Source organism: Triturus cristatus, chromosome 7, assembly GCF_964204655.1.
Source record: "Triturus cristatus chromosome 7, aTriCri1.1, whole genome shotgun sequence".
Classification (NCBI taxonomy): domain Eukaryota; kingdom Metazoa; phylum Chordata; class Amphibia; order Caudata; family Salamandridae; genus Triturus; species Triturus cristatus.
Window position 1 is genome coordinate 181,450,967 of NC_140590.1, and position 27,030 is coordinate 181,477,996.

General features: G+C 44.9%; 1 protein-coding gene across 1 annotated transcript in view; it reads right to left on the reverse strand.

Annotated features, from left to right (window-relative positions):
• Positions 1-1,759: 1,759 nt before the first annotated feature.
• Positions 1,760-27,030, reverse strand: part of LOC146809171 (uncharacterized) — a 259,133-nt gene continuing 233,862 nt past the window's right edge. The window contains exon 8 of the mRNA XM_085615961.1: positions 1,760-2,052. Coding sequence (XP_085472087.1) covers positions 2,025-2,052 — 28 coding nt within the window. The 3' untranslated portion in view covers positions 1,760-2,024. The remainder of the gene's footprint in view (positions 2,053-27,030) is intronic.

Here is a 27,030-nt window from a genome sequence, read left to right on the forward strand (position 1 = left end):
ATATTTTACAGCGTAAGAAATGTATTTGCCCTATTTTTAAGAACTGCCATTTTGAGCAAGTGAGGCCTGCATTGGTCTATCTGCAAATGCTAGGTTCTCCATTGGTATGTTTTGGAGTAGCCAGCTATCTTACTGGGGCTATTAGATGTAGAAATCAAATGTAGCTTTGTGGATTTTTCCCCCATTTCTAAGTTTGTCTGATAGTTGGAAATTGTGGTTTTATTTATTAATTTTGCTCTTCTTTTTTGAAAATGTAATAATTTTATATTTCCAGGGTTGACCTACTTTTTAATGTGATTGTTCGCCAATTATTTATTTAATTTAGTATTTATGAAATATGATTAATTGTGTTTTTGTCTGAACAGATAATGTAGATTATTTTGATTGTAACTATTTGCTAATGAAATTTTGCTGTATGCTTTGATGGTTTTAACTTTTAACCGAATAAAGCTATTGTTGACTGACTGACTGCATTGGGCCTGCATTGGGCCTTTTCTGCAGTGTGGTGCAATAGATGGAAGCGATCTGGTATCCCAGTTGCAGTCTGGGGTGCGTGCGTTTTCAACTAAAGAAGACCACTGAGAATGCGTGCATTGATTAGTTTAGGGATGAGCTGGCAGTGAAGAACTGCTGAGTGTGAAACACATAGTTCACATCTGATGGTCTATGACTCAGTTTACAAGGGAGAGGTGCATGTGGTAGATTGCTTAAGGAAGGTGGTTAAAAAAAGCATAATTCGTTTTCATGGGTCGATGACCACAATAAAGCCCCGGCTTACTTAGGTGGACAATTTTAACCCTGGAGATTTGCAGTCTATCTGAGGTTTCGGTGGAAAGACATGTAATGGTGCTAGAGGACTCCAAGCAGAGAGGAAAGCTGTTTGCTGAAGAGATGCACAGTCATTCATGTCTTTGTAGGAATGTACTTAGTGGTGCAGCTGTTTATACCTAGGCCAGAGAAACCCAGGCTAGGCTAGAACAACGATGTCCTTGTGTTCCACTGTACCTTGTAAATAAATATTCTGCATCCTTTATGTAGGCTGAGTTCTAAGGGGGGGGTGGTAGGTGAGGGTAGTTAGCTACAGATTTTAACTACGGCAACTGAAAAGGGCTATCTTGATATATATAGAATCGTAAAAAGGGATCATTACAAAGGATTGACTTCTAAGATCTTTGGGAACCTGAGGTATATAATGATACAGTAAGGTGTAAATGATTGAGGAAATGTGCTTTCCAAGTGGAGATGAAGCCAATAGTTATTGCAGGACTAGGAAAATGTGCTCAAGCTTTCTGATTCCATGGGGAGGCAAGCCTTTGAATGTAAAGGAACGGAGTACGATTTAGGTTAGCCGGATAGGACACACATTGCATAAAGAAGATATTGGGGGTAGACACATTTCCTGGTACAATGTGTAGTTTTCAAATTTTGTTATGTGCTTGCTGCGTTCTCCCATGGCAAAAGTGGTGGCCCAGTGTTCACTTTGACTGGTAGAGCCGTGGCGGGGGATGGGGAGGGGGGTACCAGAGCCCCACCAACCAACTTTGTTGTTGTTGATGTTTTTGAAAAGTGGTTATTGTTCTTTTAGTTAGGCTGTGCCATGCTCCTGGTAGATAAGGAACATGGGGGGTGGGGGTGGGTGGGATACTGAACTGGTTACCTACACAGTGGAGGGATTACACAGGAACTCAGATGTTCACATCGAAGAAAACAAATAGAAATCTTTTATCTCCCAACTAAAGAAAAGAGAAGGAGAACACACTAGAAACATTTCTTAATTTTATTTTAAAGAATTATAACTTGCTAATAAATGGAATTCAACTGCAGTACCATGGGGAAAAAACACTTTCAAAATTTCCTGTGCTGGTATGTTGTATTTCACAAGTGCCCAAGAATGTATTGTTAACCTGTCCAAATGTGCAGGACGTTGAATCAAGCACCCAGATATCTGCTTCCCCATGTGCCTGGACTTGGTTCGCTGATGTTGTCTTTGGGTAGCAGGAACACCAAAAAGATTCATGATTTCTTTACAAGCGAGTCACATGATCATACGTCCTGTGATAAAAATAATGAAAGAAAAATGGGTGAGCGACAATGTCATAGTGGTTGCAAAAGTCCAGAGTTCCTGACGTGTTTGTTCATAGATTTCAATAGGAATCTTCCCTATTTTAAACTGCAGTGGGTTTTTTGGGTCAAGCCTGCAGGCAGTGCGCATGTTCTGCTGTTGCTTGGCAACCGTTTGTGTCTTAATAAAAACCTTTCCAAATGGGCTTTTAGCCCATTGTTATTTGTTGGCATCATTATCACTCTTTGCTGCTTCCTAATTCCGCAATGCATGCAATGCATCAATCCTTTGTCTTTGTATGGAGCATGGACAAAGTACAGAATGATGTACCTTAATGAGTGTCTGTCCACTGTGATTAAGTTACTATTTCATAAATTTTTTTTGTTGCACTTTTAAATAGCGCAAACTTGACTGAACCATTTTACATGCGCTCCAGTTATATTAGACAAGTACACAAACATTTTTTAGGGTAGAGCTGGGAAGATTTTGTGACTTTCCCAGAATCACAGGAGGTTGAGGTAACTCCGAGTTTCAACATGGTTTTTTAGTTCAACAGTCAGCACTTCCGGCACTTACATCACATCATTTCTCCAAGTGTTGTGGATTCCTTTGCCACAACACTTCACATCAGCATCAAACGAGCAATACCTTCAATGCATCAATATTGTTAGTAACCACAGATTAATTTACAAACGCCATGCGATCTACCATCCAACAAGAGACAACCTACCGTTCATTGAACAAATCATGGAAGTCATCACAACCAACGCTGATTATCAAGCTACCCAGATCTTCCTTGTGGACTACCACCTGCACTGGAATGACTTGAATGACCGTGCACTGAACAGCTTTAAAACCTTTCTGTCAGACCTTGAGCTGACCCAAATCTGTGACAGTCCTACACACAATAAGGTGGAGACCTTTGACTTAATCATTGAGAAAATGGAAAACATTCAACTAGAATCTATCATCCCTTGTGACTGGACAGGCCATCACCATATCACCTTCCTTCTCACAGATGCTGTGAGTTCTAAAAAGGCTCAACTAAAGAAACCTAAACAATAGAAAATAAGTTCAGGTAACTTAAAACCTTAATGATCTGACTGCCTTCAGTAACAACATCCTGTCTCCCCAGGTTGACATAGAAGATGTCCATGACCTCACAGATCACTACAATACTTCCAATTTGAATATCACAGACTCAATTGCACACTTACGACTAAAAAGAATGTCCACTTAAGACGCTAAACCCTGGTTCAATGACAGCCTTAATGCAAAAAGACACAATCTAAGAATAACAGAACTAGCTTGGAGGTTATCACTGTCAACAGAACCCCTAATACGCTTAAGATTAGTGAGGAACCCCTATAATAAACTAATCAGAAGTTAGAAAGCTAATTAGATCTAGCTAGACACCGTCCTAAGAAACATTTTGAACTTGTTAATCAACAATCAAATCATCAACCTAATCCTTCTTACGATGGGTCCATGCATTCAAACTGCAAGGATTTTGCTTCCTTCTTCTTGGGCAAAACAGAAAGGATGGAAAATGATCTGCGGTTAGCAAGGGAGCTCCTGACGGTTATCCCACAGATCAACCTGTCTCCTTCACAGATATCTGAGCCTGCAGGTCTTACAGGGCACACACCCAAAAACAAAGCTTCTTGGCATACATTTACAACCTTCAATGAAAGAGACATTCACAACTTTTTACAGCGTTGAAACCTTCAAACAACTTCATCGACCCGGTACTGAGATAGTAAAAGCCTCGCTTCATCAATGCGCTATCCCGGACTGCCTAAAAGTAGTGCAGATAACTTCCATCCTGAAAAAAACAACTGCAAATGGCTAAGACCTTAACAACTTCTGCCCAATCTCCAACATTCCCACTTTGGCGAAGCACCTTGAAAAATGTGTCCAGGTCCAACTTTGCAACCACATAGAACAATTCCAACTTTTAGAGCCATTCCAATCTGGCTTCTGTCAAGGACACAGCACTGAAACAGCGCTCACACACATAGTGGACGACATGTTAAAACTTCTGGATCAGATTAAATCGTGCCTTCTAATCCTGCTAGACTTCTCGTCTGCGTTCGATATAGTTAAACATGGCAGTCTACTAGATTTACTTGAACAGAGGATGGGGTTTTCAGGGCAGCCGCGGCTCTTGCAGGTAAGATTAGTAGGGCCGGGTCGGGGGGGAATTTAACAGACGATGGTGAGGGGGAAATTAATTATTTATTTAATTTTCCCTCGTCATCGACTGTCGAATCTCTTCACGCTCCAGCCGGCCCCACTGCTCTTACCTGCACGAGCCGTTGCTGTTTCAGGGTCTGTCCTGAACTGGTTCACCTTGTTTTTCCACAACCCTAAGAGTCAAGGTTAATCAGTCCCTGTCCACTGTCACATCTATCATCCTATGGGTCCCTCAGAGGTCCTCTCTCTCATCTACTCTCTTCAACTGGGAGAGGAGTTGGCCTAATGGCTAGGACGGTCAACCTCAAATCTGTGGAACCGGGTTTGAGTCTCGGCAAGGACGCGCAATATTCTGTGATACTGGGCAAAGCACTTGATCTCCCCGTGCCTAACAAAAAAAAATAATGAAGGTGTCCTCATGCAACGCAGCTAGTGCTCATGTAAAGTGCTCTGATACCTTCTGGTTAAGTTAGCGCTATATAAAACTATGTAAAAAAGAAAAGAAAAAGAAAAAAATAAATATTCATGGAGCCTCTCTCAGAAATTTTGAAATCCTAACATGCCTTATCACATGTATGCAGATGACACCCAATTGTACTTGATAATCTCTTTCCCAGAAAACATCAGGTCCCTCAACACAACTCTACAAAATATTCAAAACTGGCTAACTTGCAGCCATCTCCAACTAAATGCTATCAAAACGGAAATCCTTCTCATCGCTTAACCCAATCTCAAGCTCAAGATTGATCTACGGATAAAGCATCTAACTGCCCTGGACATGGATGAAGTCATCAGTACCACCACTAAAGGACAGAATTATCAAATTAACATTTTAAGGAAATTTTAAGGAAATTTAAACTGTTCCTCCCTCATCAAATCAGCAGTCCAAGCACTAGTTATGCCCAGGTTGGACTATGGAAGTACAATCCTTTGTGGACTTCCTAGATCCAAGTTGGCACCTTTAACAGCTGCTAGACTCTTCACAGGAACAAAAGAAGCAAACACACCTCTCCGGATCTAAAATCCTTAAACTAGCTCCGAAATGAAGCAAGGATACAAAACAAATTGCTTGCGTGACCCACAAAGCTTTACAGTACAACACATCAAGGTACTTGGCACAGCAGAATTATGTTACTTACCCTGTAAGCATCTATTTGTAGTGTGTATTGCAGCAGATTCACATGCTATAAATACTTCTGCTATCTAGTGTTGGGTGCGGACTTTGTATGTTTTTTTTCTCAAGGAAGCTTTATGATCGGCGTCGTGCGTCATTTTTCCTCCCCCTTAAGGCACTGTGCATGTCGAAGAATTTGTTACTCAGTAAGTTTTGTTTTTTGCCATGAAAGAACTGAGGATATAGTTTGCTTAGTAAGCATTCTATTTTAGACATGCTGCTTTGTAGGTATTTTGTCACCATCTAATACCTGTCGGGGAGGGAGCATGTGAATCTGCAGGACTACACACTACGAATGGATGCTTAAAGGGTAAGTAACATAATCCATTTGTAGCTTGTGTTGGCTGCAGATACATATACTATGCATAGACTGTAAAGCAGTTCCACTCCACGTAGTGGCTTTAGGCTTGAGATGGTGATGTTGATTGAAGGAAATAAGCTGTGGCTTTATGTCCAAATTTTGGGTAAGTACGTAAATGCACTTTTTCTGTGAAGACTAGGAAATAAGACTCTTCAATTGTGAGAGCATGCATTTAACTGACCTTTCTTAAGGATGGCAATGCTACTAGGAAAGCTACTTTCCATGTTAAGAATTGTATATGACAATTGTGAAGTGGCTTAAACGGTGCCCCCCATAAGCCGTGTTAGGACAATGTTTAAATTCCACGCTGGTACTGGTGGTGTACGTGGTGGAATGATACTCTTTAATTCTTCAATGGAAGCTTTGATTACAGGAATATGGAAAAGTGATTGCTGTTTTCTGTTTTGTAAATATGCTGCAATAGCTGCTAAACAGATAGCATATAAGTTGCTGCTCTGTTGGAGAAGTAGGGTTAATGTATTGTGTATCACAGTTATGTACAAAACATGTCCATTTAGCTGCATAGCATGATCTTGTTGTAGGTCTCCTTGCTTCTTTTAAGACAGTCATACTTTCTTCAGCTAGATTGAGATATCCAAATTCTATAACCTGAGGTGCCAGATTGCAAGATTGAGCTTTTGAGGGTTTGGATGTCTCACCCTACCATTACTGTGTGTTAGAAGAGTAGGATAGTTTGGCAGCTTCTTGTGAGGTTGTAGGGAAAGCTCCAATAGAGTTGTATACCGTGGTCGATGAGCCCATGCAGGTGCAATAAGAATGAGAGTCATTGAAGTCTGGTTGAGTTTCCTGACCACATAAGGTATTAATGGGAGAGGGGGAAAAGTGTACGCAAATATCTTTGGCTAGTTCATTCAAAAAGCATTGCCCTTGGATTGTAGGTGTGGATGGCTAGATGCAAAACTTTGGCATTTTGCATTTTCCTTTATTGCAAACAGGTCTATTGTAGGTGCTCCCCACCTTTGGAAATATGCTTGTAGTAATGTACTGTGTATCTCCCATTCATGCACCTGCTGGTGTGTTCTGCTGGGGAGATCTGCCTTGGTGCCTCGTTCCTGGTATGAATTGTGCTAGGAGATGGATCTTGTGATTTTTGGCCCATTTCCATATTTTTTGTGCCCACTGGGCCAATTGCATGGAATGCCCACCACCGCCCCATTTCTGTAGGTAATACATGGCAGTCATATTGTCTGTGCGTAGAAGGACTGTTTTTACTGCTATGCAGGTGAGAACTGCTTTGGGAGCCATAGAAATGGCTAGTAGCTCAAACATGCTGATGTGTAGCAACTGTTGTAGTGGTGTCCAGTGTCTCTGAACCACAAAGTCCTTCATATGAGCTCCCCAACCCATACGTGATGCATCTGTTGTGATTGTTATTTGGGGGATTGGATCCTTGAAGGCTCTACCTGCTAAAATGTTCTGAGTGTTCCACCATACTAGAGCCTGAATCTCCTTTGGTGAAACCAATATTAGATCTTCCATATTCCCTTCCACTTGTGACCACTGATATGCTAAACACTCCTGGAGGGATCCCATGTATAGGCGAGAGTGAGGCACTATTGCAATGCAAGATACCATCACTCCTAAAAGTCTCATGATTGTTTTCACTGGTAGGTGATGATGAGGCTGAAAAAGATCCAGTTTGTTCTGGAGATTGAGAACCCTTTGGGGATTGGGGTAAGCTGTTCCCAAAATACTATAGAGAATTGACCCAAAATAGGGTTGAATTTGGGATGGTTGGAGATGTGGTTTTGTCACATTGATTAAGAAACCCAATTGATGCAAAACATGTATCGTCTTTTGAGTGTGTGATAGACATTTGAATTTGTTTGGACTCTTGATCAGCCAATCATTGATATAGGGAAAGACATGAATGTTTTCTCTTCTTAGTTTTGCTGCTACTACTGCTAGACATTTTGTGAATACTCTTGGGGCAGCTGTTACTCCAAAGAGTAGTACTTTGAATTGATAAAGACGTCCACGTACCACAAATCTCAGAACCTTTCTGTGTGCTAGATGAATTGGAATGTGGAAGTAAGCGTCCTTCAGGTCTAATGCAGTCATGAAGTTGCCTTTTTGAAGTAGTGGTATTAGATCTTGTAGTGTGACCATGTGAAAATGTTCTGACAGTATGTAGCGATTTAGTGGCCATAGGTCCAGAATGGGTCTTAGAGTTCCATCTTTCTTTCGTATTAGAAAGTAAACTCCCTTGTTGTATGGGGCTTTTTCGATCGTCCTTATTTGCAGTGATGCTTTAACTTCTTCCTTTTGTACGTGCAGACATTCTGGATTCAATACTTGCCTTTTTGGTGGAATAATGTGGTGGTTGTTGAAGTCATTCTAGGAAATATCCTTGTTAATGTCTAAGACCCATTGGTCTGATGTAATGTTTTGCCACAATAGATGGAATTATTGTAGCTTTCCCCAACTGGTGTTTTGTGGTTGGGAGAAGTATAAGCAAGTCATTTTGTTGTGGAAGTGGAGGTGCCTTTATTGGGTGTGCCGTTTCCTCTGCCTTTATTGTTTTTGTTTCCTCCACAATAGTAACCATGTTTTTTTCAGCTCCTCTACCTTGGTACTTCCAAAAGGGCTGTTTTTGTGTTGTGTTTTGTAAAGCACCCATTGACTAGCAGTCTTTTTAAATCTTTTCTAGTTGAGCATCTACTGCAGGCCCATAAAGAAGTTCTCCACCAAAAGGTACATATAAAATATGTTGTTGTACCTCAGGTTTGAAGCCTGAAGTAAGTGGCCACACATGTCTTCTGAGCATAATAGAAGTATTTATGCCCTGAGCCGCAGTGTCAGCTCCATCTAATGTACACGTAATGCTAGCATTTGAAATGATTTTCCCTTCATTATCTAAATCTCAGTTTTTTCTATATTCCTCAGGAAGATGTTGCATAAGCTCCTGTATCTCGTCCCAGGTTGCTCTTTTGTAACGTGAGAGCAGTACCACAGAGTTTGCAAACCTCCAATGGATTCATGGCCTGTAGCAACTCTTTTAGCTGCTGTGTCAATTCTTTTGATTTCTTTATCTGGAGGAGGTGCTTTTCCAGTGCCTTGTCTAGCAGCTCTCTTCCTAGCAGTGGTGACTGCAAGTGAATCTGCAGGTGGATGACCCTGAATATATATTGGGGGCCTCATTTATGAAAAGTGGTGCATTGCTCGTTGAAAACAGTGATGCAACACTTTCCATTGCAACCTCCTTGCGACACCATGGATGTGCTGTATTTAAACTACGGCACTCCAAGTCGCAAGAACTGAACAGATATGTCAGGAATCCTGACATATCTGATGACGCAGTAATAATGCATTGCTTGAGTGTGTCCGAAAATGCAACTCCAGCAATGTGTCATTAAACATGGGGCGAGTCCCATGTGAAAGGCCCTGCATCAGTCGTGATGTCTGCTTGAAGCAGGCATAAGGATTGAATTCAGTGAAGTCGTAGAAGAGGTGCAATGAAATCTCATAGATTTCACTGCGCCACTTCTACGAGCCTTTTTTATAGGGGAACGCCCACCCTGCATACATTATACCTGGGCAGGTATAATGTAGCACAGGGCTTTACAAAGTGACGCATCTGCCTAGGTGCTTTGTAAATAGGGCGCAGTGTGGCGTCTTGATTACGCCGCAGCAGCATCACAAAAAAGTGACGCAATGGCGGTCTTAGCCCTTCATAAATAAGGGCCTGGGTCGTTTGTTGAGGCTTTATATTTCTTTTCAATACGTGCCGTTAGGACTCTTGATTTTACTGGGTCCTTAAATACTTCTTTAGCAACATTTAGAATGGATCCAATCATAGGCAATCATTGGACACGTCTCTCTGTACGCGATAGTGTTTCAACTAGAACAGCACTTTCCTTTTTTGTTGAATGCATGAGAAACTTATGATATTCAGCAGCTCTTTGTATGGCGCTGTGATAGGCGAAAGAGCCACGAGGGGGATAATGCTTTGTGGGCACAGATGGTTCCATATCATAATCTGATAAAACAATATCACAGTCTTCCCATGTGTCAGGTGTGTCATTAGTATCTTGTGTGTCCTGGCAACAGGTGTTCTGTAGTTCTCCCTCTTCTCCTTGTGGAGATGTTGAATACGTATGAGGTGAAGCAGGTACGCTAACAATTATGTGGCTTGTGCCACTAGTTTCTTGACTTATAATCTTTTGTAGAGACTCAGAAAGTTGTCCCTCTTCTGCTTTTCTTTTTGCAGCCTACGTTCTCTTTTGATGCATGAACTGTTGTAGTCCCTCCAATACTACCCCTTGATCTTCAGTGGGTGTAGTACTTTGTGTCTTCTGTTTCTTGTGTTCTGTTGTTGTGCTCTTAGAAACAGTCTGTGCCTTCGAACTACTGTAATCATGGATTTTCATCTGTCTAGAAGAGAGTTCAGGGTTTTTTTCAGAATTCGGTTCTGAAGTTTTAGTCTTCGATCCGCTCAATTCTGAAAGAATTTGCGGCTCTGATGTGTGATTCTTGGAGCTCTTTGGTGCAGATGTTTATATTGGTTTCGATTGCTGCCTTGGTGTTGAAGGCTTGGTCAGTGCCAAATTACTCTTCAGTGCCGTAATCGGTTCAGAACAGTCCCCTTGTTGACGCCTGGCCACCCGATCAGGAATGAAAATCCCCTTGTCCTGTCTCAACTCCGAGGCTTGGTCACAGTGTTGGCCTGAACCCAAAGGTTGTGGTGCACCATGTAGGGGTATTGGTGGTTGTGAATGTATAATCTTTTATGTATGGGGGTAGTAGTACTCACAGTACGTGGTGTCATTTTGGTTGTAGGTCCCAGTTCTGTGGTCGGTGCCAGTGATTTGGGTTGTACCGTAACTAGTTCTTCCCCAGAAGACACTTTGGACACGGTGTAGTGTGGTCTGGCTATTACTGTCCCGCCTCCTGTTGGAGCACTGGCTTCGCTGTCCACGTCGCTGTCGTGACTGAACTCGTCCTCAGCTGCATTGTCCAAGTTATGTGCGAGGCACCGTTCTTTTTGCGATCGAAGAGTTTTTTTTTAAATGCGCAGGTGGTGCACTGTTCTTCTTTGAGCTCTGGGGAGAGGCACAAGTTACAAACATCATGTGTGTCAGAATGCGCGTACTTGGCTCGACACCGGGGGCATCATCTGAACCTTTCTTCATCTCCATCACCCGGAGACGATCATTCTCTATAGTTGAGTATATTCAGAATTCGGGAAGTCCTTCCACAGTGTAGAAATCGATTCCGGAGATTAATTTTAATCCTGTAGGCCATGTGGCATCGAATTTTGAACAGCTTCAAGGTAATTCATCCGAGCCCCATGGTGCAAAAAAACTTTCTGAGGAACAAAGGGGAATATTTACAAGCAGGCAATAAAATATTATCGCCGCTTTTGCGGCCGTCTTCGTCCGAAAAGGGGCGATAATTTTATCACCTAATTAGCAAGGCCACGCTATCACGTGAAACCTTGCTTTAGCGTCAGGATTCCTAACGCCCAGCTTTGCATCTCTAATGAGATGCAAAGTGGGCGTTCCTGACCTAACATGACAGGAGAAATGTCGCTAAGCGACATTTCTCCTATCATCAAGCCCCACGCTATGAAGCATAGTGTCAGGAAAAGTAGCGATAACCCCTGTTATCGCTACTTTCCTTATGCCTGCTTCAGGACTGACTTAGCCATGATATCCTATGGAAGGTGGATATCATGGCTAAGTTTGTGGGGCCCTATCAACAAGCTAACGCCACATTGCGTGAGATTATCGCTGGGTTTTCAGCGATAATCTCACGTTAGGCAGTTAGCGTAAGGATTTTTATCGCTGAGGAGATAAGCGTTGCTAATAGCACGCTATCTCAGCGATAAAAATCCACGTTACCCGGCGATAATTATCCTCACGCTAAGAGCGCTGTGCGATAATTATCGCCGGGTGTTGCTGATATGCCCCAAAGTCTTCAACATGCACACTGCCTCGATGGAGAGGAGAATCGACACAACGCCTCTCATAAAGCTTCCTCAAGAACAACAACTTGCAAAGTCCAGGCCCAACACTCGCTGGCAGGAGTATGCATAACATGTGTATCTGCAGCCAACACATGCTACGAATAAGCCAACACATGCTACAAATGTTAGAATTATCTGGTGGTTGCAAAGCCTCTAGAAGCACCAGTATCTTGTTGCTAAAACCACAAAAATTCCGCAAAAAGAAAACTTGCAACAGCCTTTCATGGTATTGCCCCAAAAATCTGGAACTCCCTGACTTTGGGCTTCAGACTGATCCCTTCTACTGCATCTTTAAACAAGCATTGGCATAGCCAATCGGTCTCGCCTTTGGGACCTTATAAGTGTTTAGTTATCCAGCACAATATCGTTGGTGCAACAACATCAACTGTTGCATAGTTAAACACTTATAAGGTCCCAAAGGCGAGACCTATTGGCTATGCCAATGCTTGTTTAAATAAACTCCTGCTTGTGCAGAACCCTCGCATCATGTGCTTTAAAGCTATGCATTAATGCCAATATCTTAAGATACAAACAGTCCACCATACTCTCGAACTTCAGAAGACTGAAAAACAACAATTCATCCCACTAAAAGGTATTCTGAAAACTGTTGAATTAAATAGTAGCAATAAACACAGATAGGTCAAGTGTCCCCATTTTGACTTCTCTCACTGACAGCGCATTAACTACTCCTAGATCTGTCTGTCCGTCCATTTTCTCCCTTCTGATGTCAAGCAGACTCTTTGGTTTGAGAGTATTCAATCCATATCCAGCACCATCCCTATCCACTGAATACATCCACAGAAAAGTGTGTGCACCAGTTGTGCAAGGTGAAGTGTGAGACAACTTGTGTTTCTTCATATGTTGGATTTGAGATGCAACTGTATCTACCAGGATGTGTCAATTTAACAACCCCAGTCACTTTGCTTAGTAAAAAGAAAATGGTGAACCTGGTAGCAGCTGAATGAACCATTTCAATCATTCCCTAATTCTCTGTATGATTTCTGTAAAAAACGAAGCTGCTGAACCTTCGCTGCAAAACCCAGCTCAGCATACGCACAAGTCTTAAAAAGTAATTTAAAAACTTGAAATCTCACGGGTGCATTATTCTCCTCACTTGAAAAACAACCACTGTGGAATTCATCTCAGGTAGCCCTTTCACAGGGCACCCATACCAATTGCGAAGGAACAAATTACTCATCTGTGCTAAGCCATAATCACTGCGCCCGAAGATCTTAGAACCTGTCGTTGTCTGAGGCAATATGTTCATGTAACCTACTCCCTTGTGTCAGTGCAAGATAGCGGGTTGTGCTGCGTGCAAGGAGCAGCAGAAAATGTGTTGGAATGAGGTAAATGAAAAGCAATATGCACCCAGGATGGGGAAAGAGGAGGTCGACCTTATGGAATACATGGCGGGCGGGAGGGAGAGAGAGACTGAAAGAGAAAGTTGCTGCCACTCTGTCTCTAAAGTGTTCCTGAGAATGGTCCCAGCTCTGCCACTCTGCTTTGGGATACTAGACATGCCGGATGTGACATCTCTCTCTATCAGTAAAGCACTGTTGAATTCAGCTTTTATGAAGATTTAGTAGACAATTTCACGCTGCAGTGGTGGCTCGTCAAAAAAGTGTTAAAATGGTGCCCTTGTCAGTTGTCACATAACAACTCTAGTCTCTATCCACACTAATATTTGTTTCGTTTAGCAGTGTTCATCAAAATATAAGGTTTGCATTTTCATTAAAACATCCAGTGTGCAGCTATACCCTCTCTACTGAACCAGACTCCTAAAGACAAGTGGAGGAGGGGCTGAGCCACAATCCATCTGTTTAAAAGCACAGCACTCTGCAAAGGGATGTTTGGATTGTACATTCGTGAGGTCATACTTCAACTACGTCCCTTCACACAGGTGCAGTTTGTATTATTTAGCAGGCATATTGTGCATACCTCAGGAAGCACAGCATATCTCTGAAAATGAGACTGTCAGGGTGCTCATCGGTGCACTTCTTTGCCCAACCAGAATTCACACAGAGAAGCACGGGTGAGCTCCTTAGACTCGTCCCAGCATCTGATAGGACCGGAGGACCAGCCTTGACATAAGCTGGGACATGGCACGTCATAAGTCTTAATGTCCCCTCTGCCATGTCCGGTTCCTCGTTTGCAGTGTGGTAATCATGTGTTGAATACTACTATGTCCAGATACAGATTCCTACTCCACTGTTGCCATGGAGGAGTCGCCATCAGAGGCATCAAGATAGGCAAAAAAAAATCCAATGTTGTTGCTCTGGACATGTGAGTGAGCGAGTGCATAAAAGTGTGTGTGTGTGACACATGGGGGTATGATTGGGTTTGAGTGGAAATCAGTGAAGGAAGGAGTGTGTCTGAGTGTGATTGTGTGCATTAGAATGAGAGTCTGAGTGAGCGTGTGTAACAGTGAGAGCGAGTGAAAGTGAGTATGAGTGAGACTGAGTAAAAAAGGATTGCGAAAGCAAGAGTGAGTGAAACGGTGAGTATGACTGAAATAGTGTGACTTAGAATGAATGGCCATGAGCGTGAGTGTGTGTTTGTGAGTGAGAATGTGTAAGTAGGTTTATATGAATGAGTGGCCATGAACATGAGTGAGAGGCGGAGTGTGAATGTGAGCGAGTTAGAATGAGTAAGCGTAAGTGAGTGAGTGTGTGTTATGCCTGTGAGTCTGCCACTGGTTTTGGCCTACTCAAGGGAATACTTGCCTTAATTAGGACCCCATCAATATGCTGGCCCTGGCATGCTACAGTCGATTCTTGGCATAATGGAGGGCAGGCATGGTAATATGTTGTCCTTGGCATACAGAAGGCGATTATTGGAACATGGGGGCACCACTGGTTGCAATGTCAAACCAGAGTTTATTCTCAACTTACAGGGGACCACATAGCAATTCTGAAAAAAGTGGGGTCCCCTCCTGGGAAGCTTTGTAGGCTTGGCACATCATGAAAGTACTGGGATATTTCACGAGTGCCTATTCAGAGCTTTTAGCAGATGTATGTGAAATTTACGCTCTAAAATGCAGATTTTGAAGCCATTTTCTTTCAAATGTTCTCGGGGGTAAGAGAGTCATCCTCCCGCCCCCAACAAGCCAAGCTCGGTGGAAGTTATTAGGCTCCAGGTGACGCAGTTTGTAAATGGGGCAGGCTGGTGTTGTGACAATGGCCTCAGCTTGTGTGAAATGTCCAGTGTCTCCAAACTGCTTTATGATACAGTGAGAATGAAGGGCTCTTTGGGATGCAAATGATTTGAATATTCTTACGTAGGTTTCTGTAAAGTCTACCAATTAGGCTTTGTGTTAAAGGTGACGTGTATTGCGCGCTCGTAAAGTGCTTTTGCAACGCATTTTTGAAGGAGGGCAATTTACCCTTGTGTCTGTGGAGGACTTTGCAGCACCGTTCCGTAGCCGGCTCTGTGAAAATCCTCCTCTTCTGATAATGTGCCATTTTCCAGACGGTAAGCGTTGGTTTCAAGGGAAGCTATTGACTTGCAGCTGCGCCACCCTTCTGAAATATTAATAGCTGCTTTCCATAAACCTGCAGAATGGGCTGGAAACCCATCAGTTTTAATCCTAGCAGTCTGAGGACGACTACTCTCCACGGTAGCTCGGAATCCGAGCGAGCAGAAGTTTTTTGGAAGACAGTACAGCTGAATTAACTTGTCAAATGCATTCACATTTCGGAAGCTTATATAGCTTACATATTACAATTAGTGCCCCGGGGTGACTAGGTGTGGCGCGAGCTGCAGTGGAATGAAAGAACCTAAGTTCCTGAGTCTGGAAAAACAGGTTTGGTTACAAGTTCCTGCGCTTTTATTGATGGCGAGTCTGTGAACAAGGGCGGCCTGGGGCGTCGATTTAAGGAGATATAATCCAAACCAAAACAATGAAAATGAAAACAAGCAAAAGTGTGCGCGCCACGCGCGGCAGCGAGGAGAGAGAGGAGGGGGCCTGCACGATTCCCTTGCGGGAGCGAGTAGCAAGGCGCGATAATTGATAACATATGGCGCCAGCTGCTCGCTCCCGCGAGTGAATCGCCAGACGTGCACGCGTTGCCATTGGAAGCAATGCAACACGTGCACATTTTTGACGGAAAAGCTGTGCCGATTACTAAAGGTCTCTTTCCTATGCAGCGCATGCGCGCTGCGTAGGCGAGACCTAAAAAAGAAGTTAAAACACTACTTAGGAACAGATTTCTGCTCTAGGTCACACTTGTTGTCTCTTGATCTGCGCCCATGATTATTACTTGTTTGTTGGATCATATCTATTGTCCTATGGAGGTTACTTTGCTCATTTTTTTATTTTACACAGTTTATACCCTCTTGTGTATGTGGCTGTTTCTCTTATTTCTCACTTGTTTCTTACTTTATATCACCTGTAAAGCGCTCGGATACTATCACGGGTCACGTTCCTGCTAGATAAAACCTTAAAAATAAATAAATGAAATAATGGCCATGTGTTCTGTTTATACTATGAGCTATGCAGCGCTCTGTTGAAACGTTGGGTCATGTGAGGCGCTACACCAAACAGCATAGACAAAAATGAACACAAAAGACACAAACAAAAATCTGAATGAATACATTTGTGAGCGCAGTTGCCCTCTGCTCAGTGACCAGTGTTGGAGAGTTGACCAAGGCGCTGCATTATTATTTCAGTCTCCCACAAGTACCCTGGTGCTCCCATGCCTCACACTGCCACCCCAACACATGGCAGACTAATACATAAAACACCAGATGCTGCTTGTTGTGTGTGAACTTACAGTACCCGAGTGTGCATGTCTATGCGTTTGCATGTGTGAGTGAGTGTGTATGGGTTTGTATGGATGAGTGAGTGCGTATGGGTTTGTGTGGGTGAGTGAGGGTGTATGGATTAGCGCTGTCCCAGTGAACAGTGCTTCATGCTCAGCATTCTTCTTGAAGGCGTTCTTGGATAGCTACAATCTCCTATTTTCTACTGATCCAAATCAATCTTTCAGAAGGGGAGGAAACATTCTGCATTCCATTTTAAAGACACCTAAATTCTGAGCGAGCTCAGCTGTTTAGCATAGAAACACGGTTGTCTAACTAGAAATGGCAAAAGTACCCAATTAGCATTTGTCATCATCAATCATTTCAACAGGAAAGGCCCACCCCTGTTCCACTCAATGTTGGATGCTCTATGAAGACAGCACCTGGTTCATTACAAAAACACACCAAAATGCCACAAAGACAGGTGCAGCCCTTAAACAAAAGAGTTATATGAGGGGAACAAGGAGGTACGAAAAGCGGCGATAATTTTATCGCCTAATTAGCAAGGCCACGCTAACGCGTGAAACCTTGCTTTAGCGTGGGGATTCCAAACGCCCAGCTTTGCATCTCTAATGAGATGCAAATTGGGCGTTCCTGACCTAACATGACAGGAGAATTGTCGCTAAGCGACATTTCTCCTATCATCAAGCCCCACGCTATGAAGCATAGAGGCACGAAAAGTAGCGATAACCCCTGTTATCGCTACTTTCCTTACGCCTGCTTCAGGACTGACTTAGCCATGATATCCTATGGAAGGTGGATATCATGGCTAAGTTTGTGAGTCGCTATTAGCAAGCTAACGCCACACTACGCGCGATTATCGCTGGGTTTCCAGCGATAATCTCACGTTAGGCAGTTAGCGTGAGGATTTTTATCGCTGAGGAGAAAAACGTTGCTAATAGCACGCTATCTCAGCGATAAAAATCCACGTTACCCAGCGATAGATTATCCTCATGCTAAGAGCGCTGAGCGATAATTATCGCCGGGTGTTGCTGATATGCCCCTGTGTGTTGCCAGGGCCTGGAAATCAAATGCTCCTAGTGGGCCTGCAGCACTGATTGTGCCACCCACATGGATAGCCTTGTAAACCTGTCTCAGGCCTGCCATTGCAGTGTCTGAGTGCAGTTTTAAATTGCCATATCGACCTGGTAAGTGCACCCACTTGTCAGGCCCAAACCTTCCCTTTTACTACATATAAGGCACCTCCATTGGTAGGGTGCAGTGTATCAGAATGGTAGGACAAGTACTTGTGTGTTTTACATGTCCAGATAGTGAAATACTTCCAGATTTGTTTCACTACTACAAGGACTAGCTCTCCCCTATGTTATTATTGGGGCTGCCTTGTGCCATCTTACAAGTGTAACGTTTCATTAGGAAGAGCTAGAGATTTGGAGTTTGGACTTTCTAAGATCAGAATTTAAAAACACATCTTTTATGAGAGGTGGTTTTTAAACTGCACATTTCCAAATGGCACTTTTAGAAAGTGTAGGAGAACAAACTGTCTAGCTGACGAATTACAATGCTGTTTTCTACAACAACCGGCTAGGACCAAACTCTGATTATATTTGTTTCCATAATTTATTACATTTTTAGTACTGTTTTTAGAAAAACCATTTCATTTAGCTTCAGAAACATGAGGCGGGATGTTTTTTTACCTTACACCCTGATCCTGGGGTGAACATCCTGATACTGCTACCATGACTCTATTCTACAAGCGTAACCATACTATTTGGAGCCCTAAGGAAGTTCCTATTGTGAAAAGGAACAAAACGCGTTGGCTGATGGCTGATTTTTATGATTAATAATTTTCAATAAAAGAAGATGATGAACTGACACTGGCAATATTGACTCTATTTCTGGTGCACCTTCCTTTTGGCGTATATCTGTTTATCTGGTTTCCAGAGGCAGGTGCCAGAAGTTGAAGCACACTATAATTAAGTTGAAGGGGAGTGTGGTGCGGAATCTATGATCAGCTGCTGTTAGCTTTTGGTGTGAATCACATAGGGTGTTTTCTGAATATCAAGGGAGATCCAAGGATAGATTTCTCACATTTTCCGAGACTTCATCATCAGAGTCCACGGGTGACTAGGACCCTGGAGAAGGTTCTTCTAACAGAAATCAACAAAGATAGAATTCTTTTTTAGAAAAAGGCCAACAAAAAAACAGGGTGTGCTTCAAGCCACAACCGTGGGAAAGGTGAACAAGGCGCCAGTTCTACAAAACTTAATTCCATCTTCTATTGTGAATTTGTTCAATGAAACACTGACCAAGGATGAAGAATCTGTCCTTGAGTCAGGCCTGAAATTTGTCCCAAGAAAAAAGACAGACTTTACATGACTCAAAATTGAAGCAATTGAATTTGTTCATAAAATCATATTAAAAGCATTTTTTTTCAATAAGAAAGAGAATACTTGCCCCAAATAACCCTCTGAACTTGCAAATAAATCAAAATTAATTCCTTCAACAAACACCATTTCAAAGGAAATTTAAGCTTTTGAACAAGTCATGCTCTCTACAATTCAACAATTGGAGAACAAGAAGTCTTTCAGTCCCAGTAACTTAACGTTACAACAATTCAAAGCCATTCAAGACCTGAAGGACGACTCGATAGTCATCAAGTCGGCCGATAAAGGTGGCATGGTAGTCCTTTGGAGGAAGAAAATGTATATGAAGAAAGGACGTAACCAGGTACAGAATCAAGTTTGGTATAGACAAATTAAGCACGACCCAACACGAGAGATACAAGAAATCAAGTCGATTCTCTTGAAAGGACTGAAATCGGGAATATTGGGACCTAAAGAATATGATTATTTGAGTAAGAAGCATCTGAGGATGCTGGTTATTCACTTCTTACCGAAATTGATTGAGCCACCAGGGAGACCCCTTGTGTCCGAGTGTGACTCGTTGATGGAACTGATTTCCCAAAATATTGACTTCTTTTTTAAACTATTTTTACAAGACGTTCCCTCCTATTTGAGAGACACAATGGATTTTATTAATAAAATCGAAGGCCATCTATTCGAATCTTCCAATCAATGGCTGGTCTCCTTTGAGTTCGTCTAGTTGTATGCGCAGAGTCCCCAGGATGAGGCTCTGCTAGCAATAGAGTTCTACTTGGAACCTAGAATACGACCACATCGGGTGCCCTCTGAATTTATTTTACAACTTACAGCTGTGGCACTTAGGAAGAACTATTTTAAATTTGAAGACACTTTCTATTTCCAAACCAAAAGCACTGCAATGGGATGTCCCTTCGCTCCAGAGATGGCGATTCTCTACATGGCCATATTTGAAGATAAAATCATCCATAAGGACAATCCGTTTTTGCAATACTTGAGGCAAAAGTATTGATATATAGACAAAATCCGGTGTCTATGGAGCTGCCCAGAGGATGATCTTATAAGATTTTCTGATTGGCTGATATTCAATTCACTCTTACAAAAAAAGACAAGTCTAACGTTTTTGGATGTCGAAGTTAGACCCATTGTGAATGAACTGAAAACCACTCTATATTGGAAACCAAAGGACAAGAATACCATCCTCCACTACAAAAGCTCTCATCCCAAGAATTTGAGGGATAATTTACCCTACGGACAGCTATTGAGGATTAGGCGAAATTGTTTGCGTAAACAAGATTATGAAGTCCATGCTGGAGCCCTCTGCAATCAACTTAGAGACAGAGGGTACCCCAAAAAAGTGTTGAAATATGCAATGAAAAGAGCTTGGTTTACACCGAGAGATTGCCTCCTTACGAAATAAAATAAAACAACCAATGGAGAAATCGGTCTGTGTGTCCACTTATGTGCCACACACCAACAAATTTCAACAAACCATACTTAGGAATTGGCACCCCTTACAAAATTTGAAATGCCAGTTTCCTCCACCTTTGTTTGCGATGAAGAAAGATACCAGAATTGGCCTACAGCTCGTGAGGGCTGAGATTGCTTCTCCACTTAAAAAGAAAGACCTACCATCACAATGGAACCTTAAACCGATTGAAGGTCACCATAAGTGTGGAAATTGCATAGCTTGTGAATCAACCATTGAGGGCACAGAATTTGATCACAGTAATTATAAATGGACCCACAAGCTGTTTTTCGAACTGCAAGATGAAAAACGTAGTTTATGCAATTATATGCCCTTGTCGTAAAATATACACCGGAAAAACTAATCAAGAGGTTAAGCAACGCATTGTCCAGCATCATTCCCGCATCTAAATGTAAGTCTGCCACAGTCATTTTATGGAAGCAAACCATAGCGAGAAAGATCTGAAATGGATGGTATTATATGCAATTAAACCAAGCCCTAGAGGAGGTGATGTGGAAGCGACGTTGCTACAAAAGGAAGCATATTTGATCTTGAAGTTTAATAGTGCTGTGACAGGTCTCAATGAAATGTCAGAATTTGTCGAGCATAACGAAAAAGTTACTTACCTTCGGTAACGATATATCTGTAAGAAACATTAATTAGTTAGATTCCTTACCTTAGAATAACCCCAGGCGTCAGGCTGGATCCGGAAACATTTGTAAGCAATACCCTTGCGCGTCGCTAGGCGTCGTCTGCGGCTCCGCGTCCGTCGTCGGCGTCTTGATCGCCGGGATGACGTCGTCAGAGTACTTAGACGCCACCCTCGCGCGCTGACGTCAGTTCTTGTACATAGCTTTCCGCGCCAGGAACGCAGAGCCATGCAAGAAACCGACACTGGTGCCATGAATCTAGGGCCCTGAAAGGGATGACCTTAACCCTAGATGTCAGTTCGCAGAACGGGGAGGATGGGTGGGGCGGTAAGGAATCTAACTAACTAACGTTTCTTACAGATATATCGTTACCGAAGGTAAGTAACTTGTTCATCTGAAAGAAACACGTTAGTTAGATTCCTTACCTTAGAATAGATACCCCAGCAATACCAACCCCGGTTGTGGGTCTGCGAACCAAGATCACACCAAGAAGTCGTGGAGAACGGAACGGCCAAAGAAGCCGTCTCTCCCGACTTGGCTGTCAAGGCAGTAATGCTTGGCAAACGTGTGCAGCGAGGCCCACGTTGCTGCCTGACAAATGTCCTGCAGAGGGACTCCCCGTCCCAGGGCAGTAGTAGCCGCTGTGGCCCGAGTGGAATTGGCCCTCAGCCCCACAGGAGGTTCCTTCTTAGCCAAGGAATAACAGGCCTTAATACACAAAACGACCCACCGAGAGATGGTCCGCTTGTGCACTGCCCGCCCCTTCTTAGCACCCACGTAGCCAACGAAGAGTTGGTCGTCTACCCGGAACTGTTATGTGCGGTCCAGATAGGAGAGCGCACGTTTTGGGTCCAGAATGTGGAGCCTCGCTTCCTCTTTCGAGGGATGCGGAGTCGGAAAGAAGGTGGGCAATGTAATAGACTGGCCGATGTGAAAGGCAGTTACCACCTTAGGGAGAAAGGAAGGACGAGTACTGAGAACAACTTTGTCCGGATGGACAGAGAGGAAAGGAGGCTTAGAAGTAAGAGCCTGGAGCTCACTCATCCGTCTGACAGAGGTGATGGCAACCAGGAAAGCAGTCTTAAGAGTCAGAAGATGAAGAGGACAATTATGAAGTGGCTCAAAAGGAGCGCACATCAGATAGGTTAACACCAGGTTCAAGTCCCACTGAGGCATTACGAAAGGGACAGGAGGAAACATATGAGTAATGCCTTTAAACAATCTAGCAACAACAGGGGACTTGAAAAGAGAAGGCTGATCAGGAAGCCGTAAGAAAGCAGAAACAGCTGAAAGATATCCCTTGAGGGTGCCCAGAGCAGAGCCATGCTGGGCCAGGGAAAGAAGAAAGAGGAGAACTTCTGAAAGAGGGGCGGAAAGGGGAGCCACAGCCTTTGCTGTGCACCATGCCACAAATTTGTTCCACCGGCAGGCGTATACCGTTTTAGTGGAGAGACGCCTGGCTGCCAGAATGACATCACAGACTTCAGGAGGCAAGTCAAATGGCATCAACTGTCGCCACTCAATCTCCACGAATGGAGGTGGAGGCTGGACAGGTTCGGGTAGATGACCGTCCCCTGCTGCTGCGACAGAAGGTCCTCCTGAAGAGGCAGTCGAATCGGGGGATCGATTGATAGACTGAGTAGCTTGGGATACCAGTATCTTCGTGCCCAATCCGGAGCCACATGGATGACTTGGGCCCAGTCGCGCCTGATCTTCTTCAGCACTCTGGGCAGAAGTGGTATAGGCGGAAAGGCGTACAACAGACCGCAACTCCACTCGCTAAGAAAAGCGCCTCCGAGCGAGTGCCGCCTTGGAAATTCCAACGCGCAGAACTGATGACATTGCGCGTTCTCTTCGGTGGCGAATAGATCTAGCCAAGGCTCTCCCCACTGCCGAAAGAGGCCTTGCGCCACGTCCGAGTTCAGTCGCCACTCGTGATCCATCATGCACCGGCGGCTGAGTTTGTCCGCCCTTGCATTCAGAAAGCTCGCCAGGTGTTGAACCATCAGGGTGATGCCCTGATGTTCCAGCCATGTCCAGAGGCGCAGAGCTTCCTGACAAAGGGTCCACGACCCCACCCCGCCCTGTTTGTTGCAATACCACATGGCGGTGGTGTTGTCCGTGAACACCTGCACTACACTTCCCCGAACAGAGGGAAGGAATGCCTTCAGTGCAAGCCGGATCACCCGCAGCTTCAATAGGTTGATATGGAGCCAGGACTCCGCCGGAGACCAGAGGCCTCTGATCTCCGCCTCTCCCATGTGGCCCCCCCATCCCAGGAGGGACGCATCCGTCACCACTACATGCTCCGGTTGGGGTAGGGAGAGGGATCTGCCACTGACCCAATCGCGGTCCGTGAGCCACCACTGCAACTGCCTTGCAGTGCCTTCTGAGATCAGGACGTGGTCGGACAGGTTGCCCCGATGTTGAGCCCACTGGAACTTCAGGTCCCACTGCAGAGCCCGCATCCGCCACCTGGCGTGATGTACCAGCAGGATGCAGGAGGCTACCAGACCCAGCAGCCGCAGCACCAACCTGACCGAAACTCAGGATAAAGGCTGAAAGATCGGAATCAGAGCCTGAATATCCCAAACCCGCTGTTCCGGAGGATAGACTCGAAACTGCGCCGAGCCCAGAACCGCTCCGATGAAAAGGAGCTTCTGGGAGGGACTCAGATGCGACTTCGGCACGTTGATGGAGAACCCCAGCAAATGCAGGAGGTCGGCCTTAGTCTGGAGGTGGGAGACGACTGCCTGGGGCGAGCCCCCCTTCAACATCTAGTCGTCGAGATAGGGGAAGACTGGAACCCCCAATCTGCGCAGATGGGCTGCGACCACCGCCATCACTTTCGTGAACACCCGAGGGGCACTGGTGAGGCCGAAGGGGAGCATGGTAAACTGAAAGTGCTCGTGGCCTACCGTCGACCGCAGGTAACGCCGGTGGGCCGGCAGGACGGGGATGTGGAAATATGCGTTCTGCAAGTCCAATGCTACCATCCAGTCTCCAGGGTCTAGTGCAGCCAGAACCTCAGCTATGGTGAGCATCTTGAACTTCTCCTTCCGGAGGAAGGCATTGACGCTCCTGAGGTCCAAGATAGAGCGTAGGCCCCCTTTGCCCTTCTTGGGAACCAGAAAGTAATAAGAATAACAACCCCGGCCTACTTCTGGGCCAGGAACGTGCTCGATGGCCCCCTTGGCCAAGAGGGCCGTAACTTCCTCCTGCAGAAGTTGCAAGTGATCCCCTGACATGCGGTGATACTGCCGTGGCATGGCTGGAGGTGTTGCCTCGAAGGGGAGGGAGTAGCCCCTTCGGACAATTTGCTTCACCCACCTGTCTGACGTGATGCCCACATCCGCCACCTGGCGTGATGTACCAGCAGGATTCAGGAGGCTATCAGACCCAGCAGCCGCAGCACCAACCTGACCGAAACTCAGGATAAAGGCTGAAAGATCGAAATCAGAGCCTGAATATCCCAAACCTGCTGTTCTGGAGGAACAGCGGGTTTGGGATAGCAGGAGCAGTTGATGGCGAACCCTGCCTCTCACTGGCGTGGAATGGGCGTGAAAGGTCAGACTAGGAAGGCTGGCAGATGTGGGCTGGTTCTGCGGACGTGTGGGGGCGCCCCTTCCTTGGCCACGAAAGGGGCGAAAAGACCGGCGAGGGGAGTCAGAAGAGCGATGTCGCTTCTTCGACTTGTTCTTACTGTGCCTCGACTTACCTGAATGCGAGGACTTCGAACCCGACGAGCGATGATGGCTGCGGCTCCGCGACCTGTCCCTAGACCTCCTCCTCGACCGTGACCTTGACGGTGCGGAGCCGACTGCCGAACCTCGAGGAGCTTGCGGGACCGCTCCTGCCTAGCCTTCGATGTCAAGGCCCAGCAGTCGGGGCACGACTCGGCATCATGGTCGGCCCCAAGGCAGTAGAGACACCGACAGTGGTGATTCGTAACCAACATCAGTCGGTGACAGGCGTCACATGGCTTGAAACTGGGTATCCCTACCGGCACCAGGAGTCGAGGTCAACTCGAAAGAGGAACCAAAAAAGTTCAAAACGTTTAGTCAAAAAGTGACTAAAGGATACGCTCTTCCCGGATCTGCGCTTACTGGCGCGGAAAAAAGAAGAACTTACGTCAGCGCGCGAGGTCGGCGTCTAAGTACTCCGACAACGTCATCCCGGCGATCACGACGCCGACGACGGACGCGGAGCCGCAGACGACGCCTAGCGACGCGCAAGGGTATTGCTGACGAAAATCTTTCCGGATCCAGCCTGACGCCTGGGGTTATTCTAAGGTAAGGAATCTAACTAACGTGTTTCTTTCAGATATCAAATAATTCCACTCAGAATTTAAAAGGCCAATACACGACAATCATGGATGTGCAGATAAGCAAAACGTATCAAATGGCTATTCACATCTTAAAGTTGGATGGCCAAAAAAGGTACTTAAAAAGGCAGGGGATCGTGTCTGCAGTTCTCAGTGGTTGGCCGAGGGGCTGTCTGTGCCCTCTTTCTGATCGCCCATAAGTGGCCTAAGAATTTTGCAGTCGCGCATACAATTAGCGGTCTTGCATTGGATTTCAGTATGCGCACGGCCTCTCTAGTATCTCAGGTTCCAAGTTGCCTACAAACAGGAGTCAGCCATTTGCTCCTAGGTTGTGCATATACTATACAGGCAAGAGGAGATGGCTGATGGATTCGTGCAAGCAAGGGCAACAAGGACAGCGCTTTTGCTGTGCTCTATTGGCCAACCATGAGTTTGTAAAAGCATTAACTGGCAGACTGCCATGCCTAAATTGGATGAATAACTTCCTATCGGCCGGCACTTTAATTATGACAAGGTAGTTTTCTAGAGTGCGGCTGATTTTGGAGTCTCTCAATTTTTCAGTTAGTCTACCCTGGGTGCCATCTGTGTATGCTTTAAGCTAAACCCAGTCCCAATAGAGTGATTTATTCTGTCTTCTGTTATAAATTGGAGGGCAGGCAATGTTATTGCCAGGGACGCCTATGCTGGACATAAGGATTTTGACATATTTAATCCAGCCTATTTTGTTGGAAGTGTCTAAAGCACAGACCCCCTCAAAAGCTGCTGCATAGGATGACAATTAAGGGGTGGAGACCATTCGCTGCCATAACAACAAAGGGGGGGGCTTTGCTAAGTTGCTATTGGGTTTAATGCCCATATCGAGCAATAGTGGGTAAAGGGGGGTGCTTTGCGGAAGAGAAGTCAGATTTCTGAGGAACTTGTTCTCTAGGGTTGTCAGGTCACTTGCTCTTACCATACCCCACAGCTCGGCTCCATAAAGAGCACTGATCACAGCCTTGCAGTTTCAATGCTGGTGCAATTGGCCTGGTGTAGGAAAGGCAGTGCTCCTTATGCAGAGCCCGGGTTACCTGGGAAAGCTTGAGGTGGGCCTTATTGAGATGGTGCTTCCAGGCCATGTCCTCTAACAATTTGATTCCAAGGTAGTCAAAGGAGCCCACTCTCTCCAAGGGAGTGTTGCCTAAGAGCAGTTTTCCCTTGAAGGACTTGTGGGGGTTCAGTAACATGATCTTTGTTTTGGATGTGTTAATCTCGAGCCCCCTCCTATCTCAGAAGAGAAGAGTATCATCTGAGAATAGAAGGGTGGCAATTCTTTGCTTTGCTAGAGAGGGGGCGTCCGCAGAGGTAGCTGATAGGAGCTCGACAAAATTATTGATGTAAAGTGAGGACAAGGTTGAAGCAAAGACACAGACTTGGCGGACCCCCGCTGTACTTCAATGGGATCGGTGACCTGTCCCTGGCGGTCCCATCTGACCCTGGCGAAGTTCTCTTCATGGAGCCTGACTAGGAGTACCCGGTGGCATGCCCATCTCCCTGAACACCTGCCATAATTTCTCCCTGGGAACGGGATCAAAGGCAGCTGTCAATGAATGCAATGTATAAGCTCCCTTTGCTCAGCAAAACCACCTTCCAATAAAGCATGAGGAGGCGAAAGACCTGATCGACTGTGC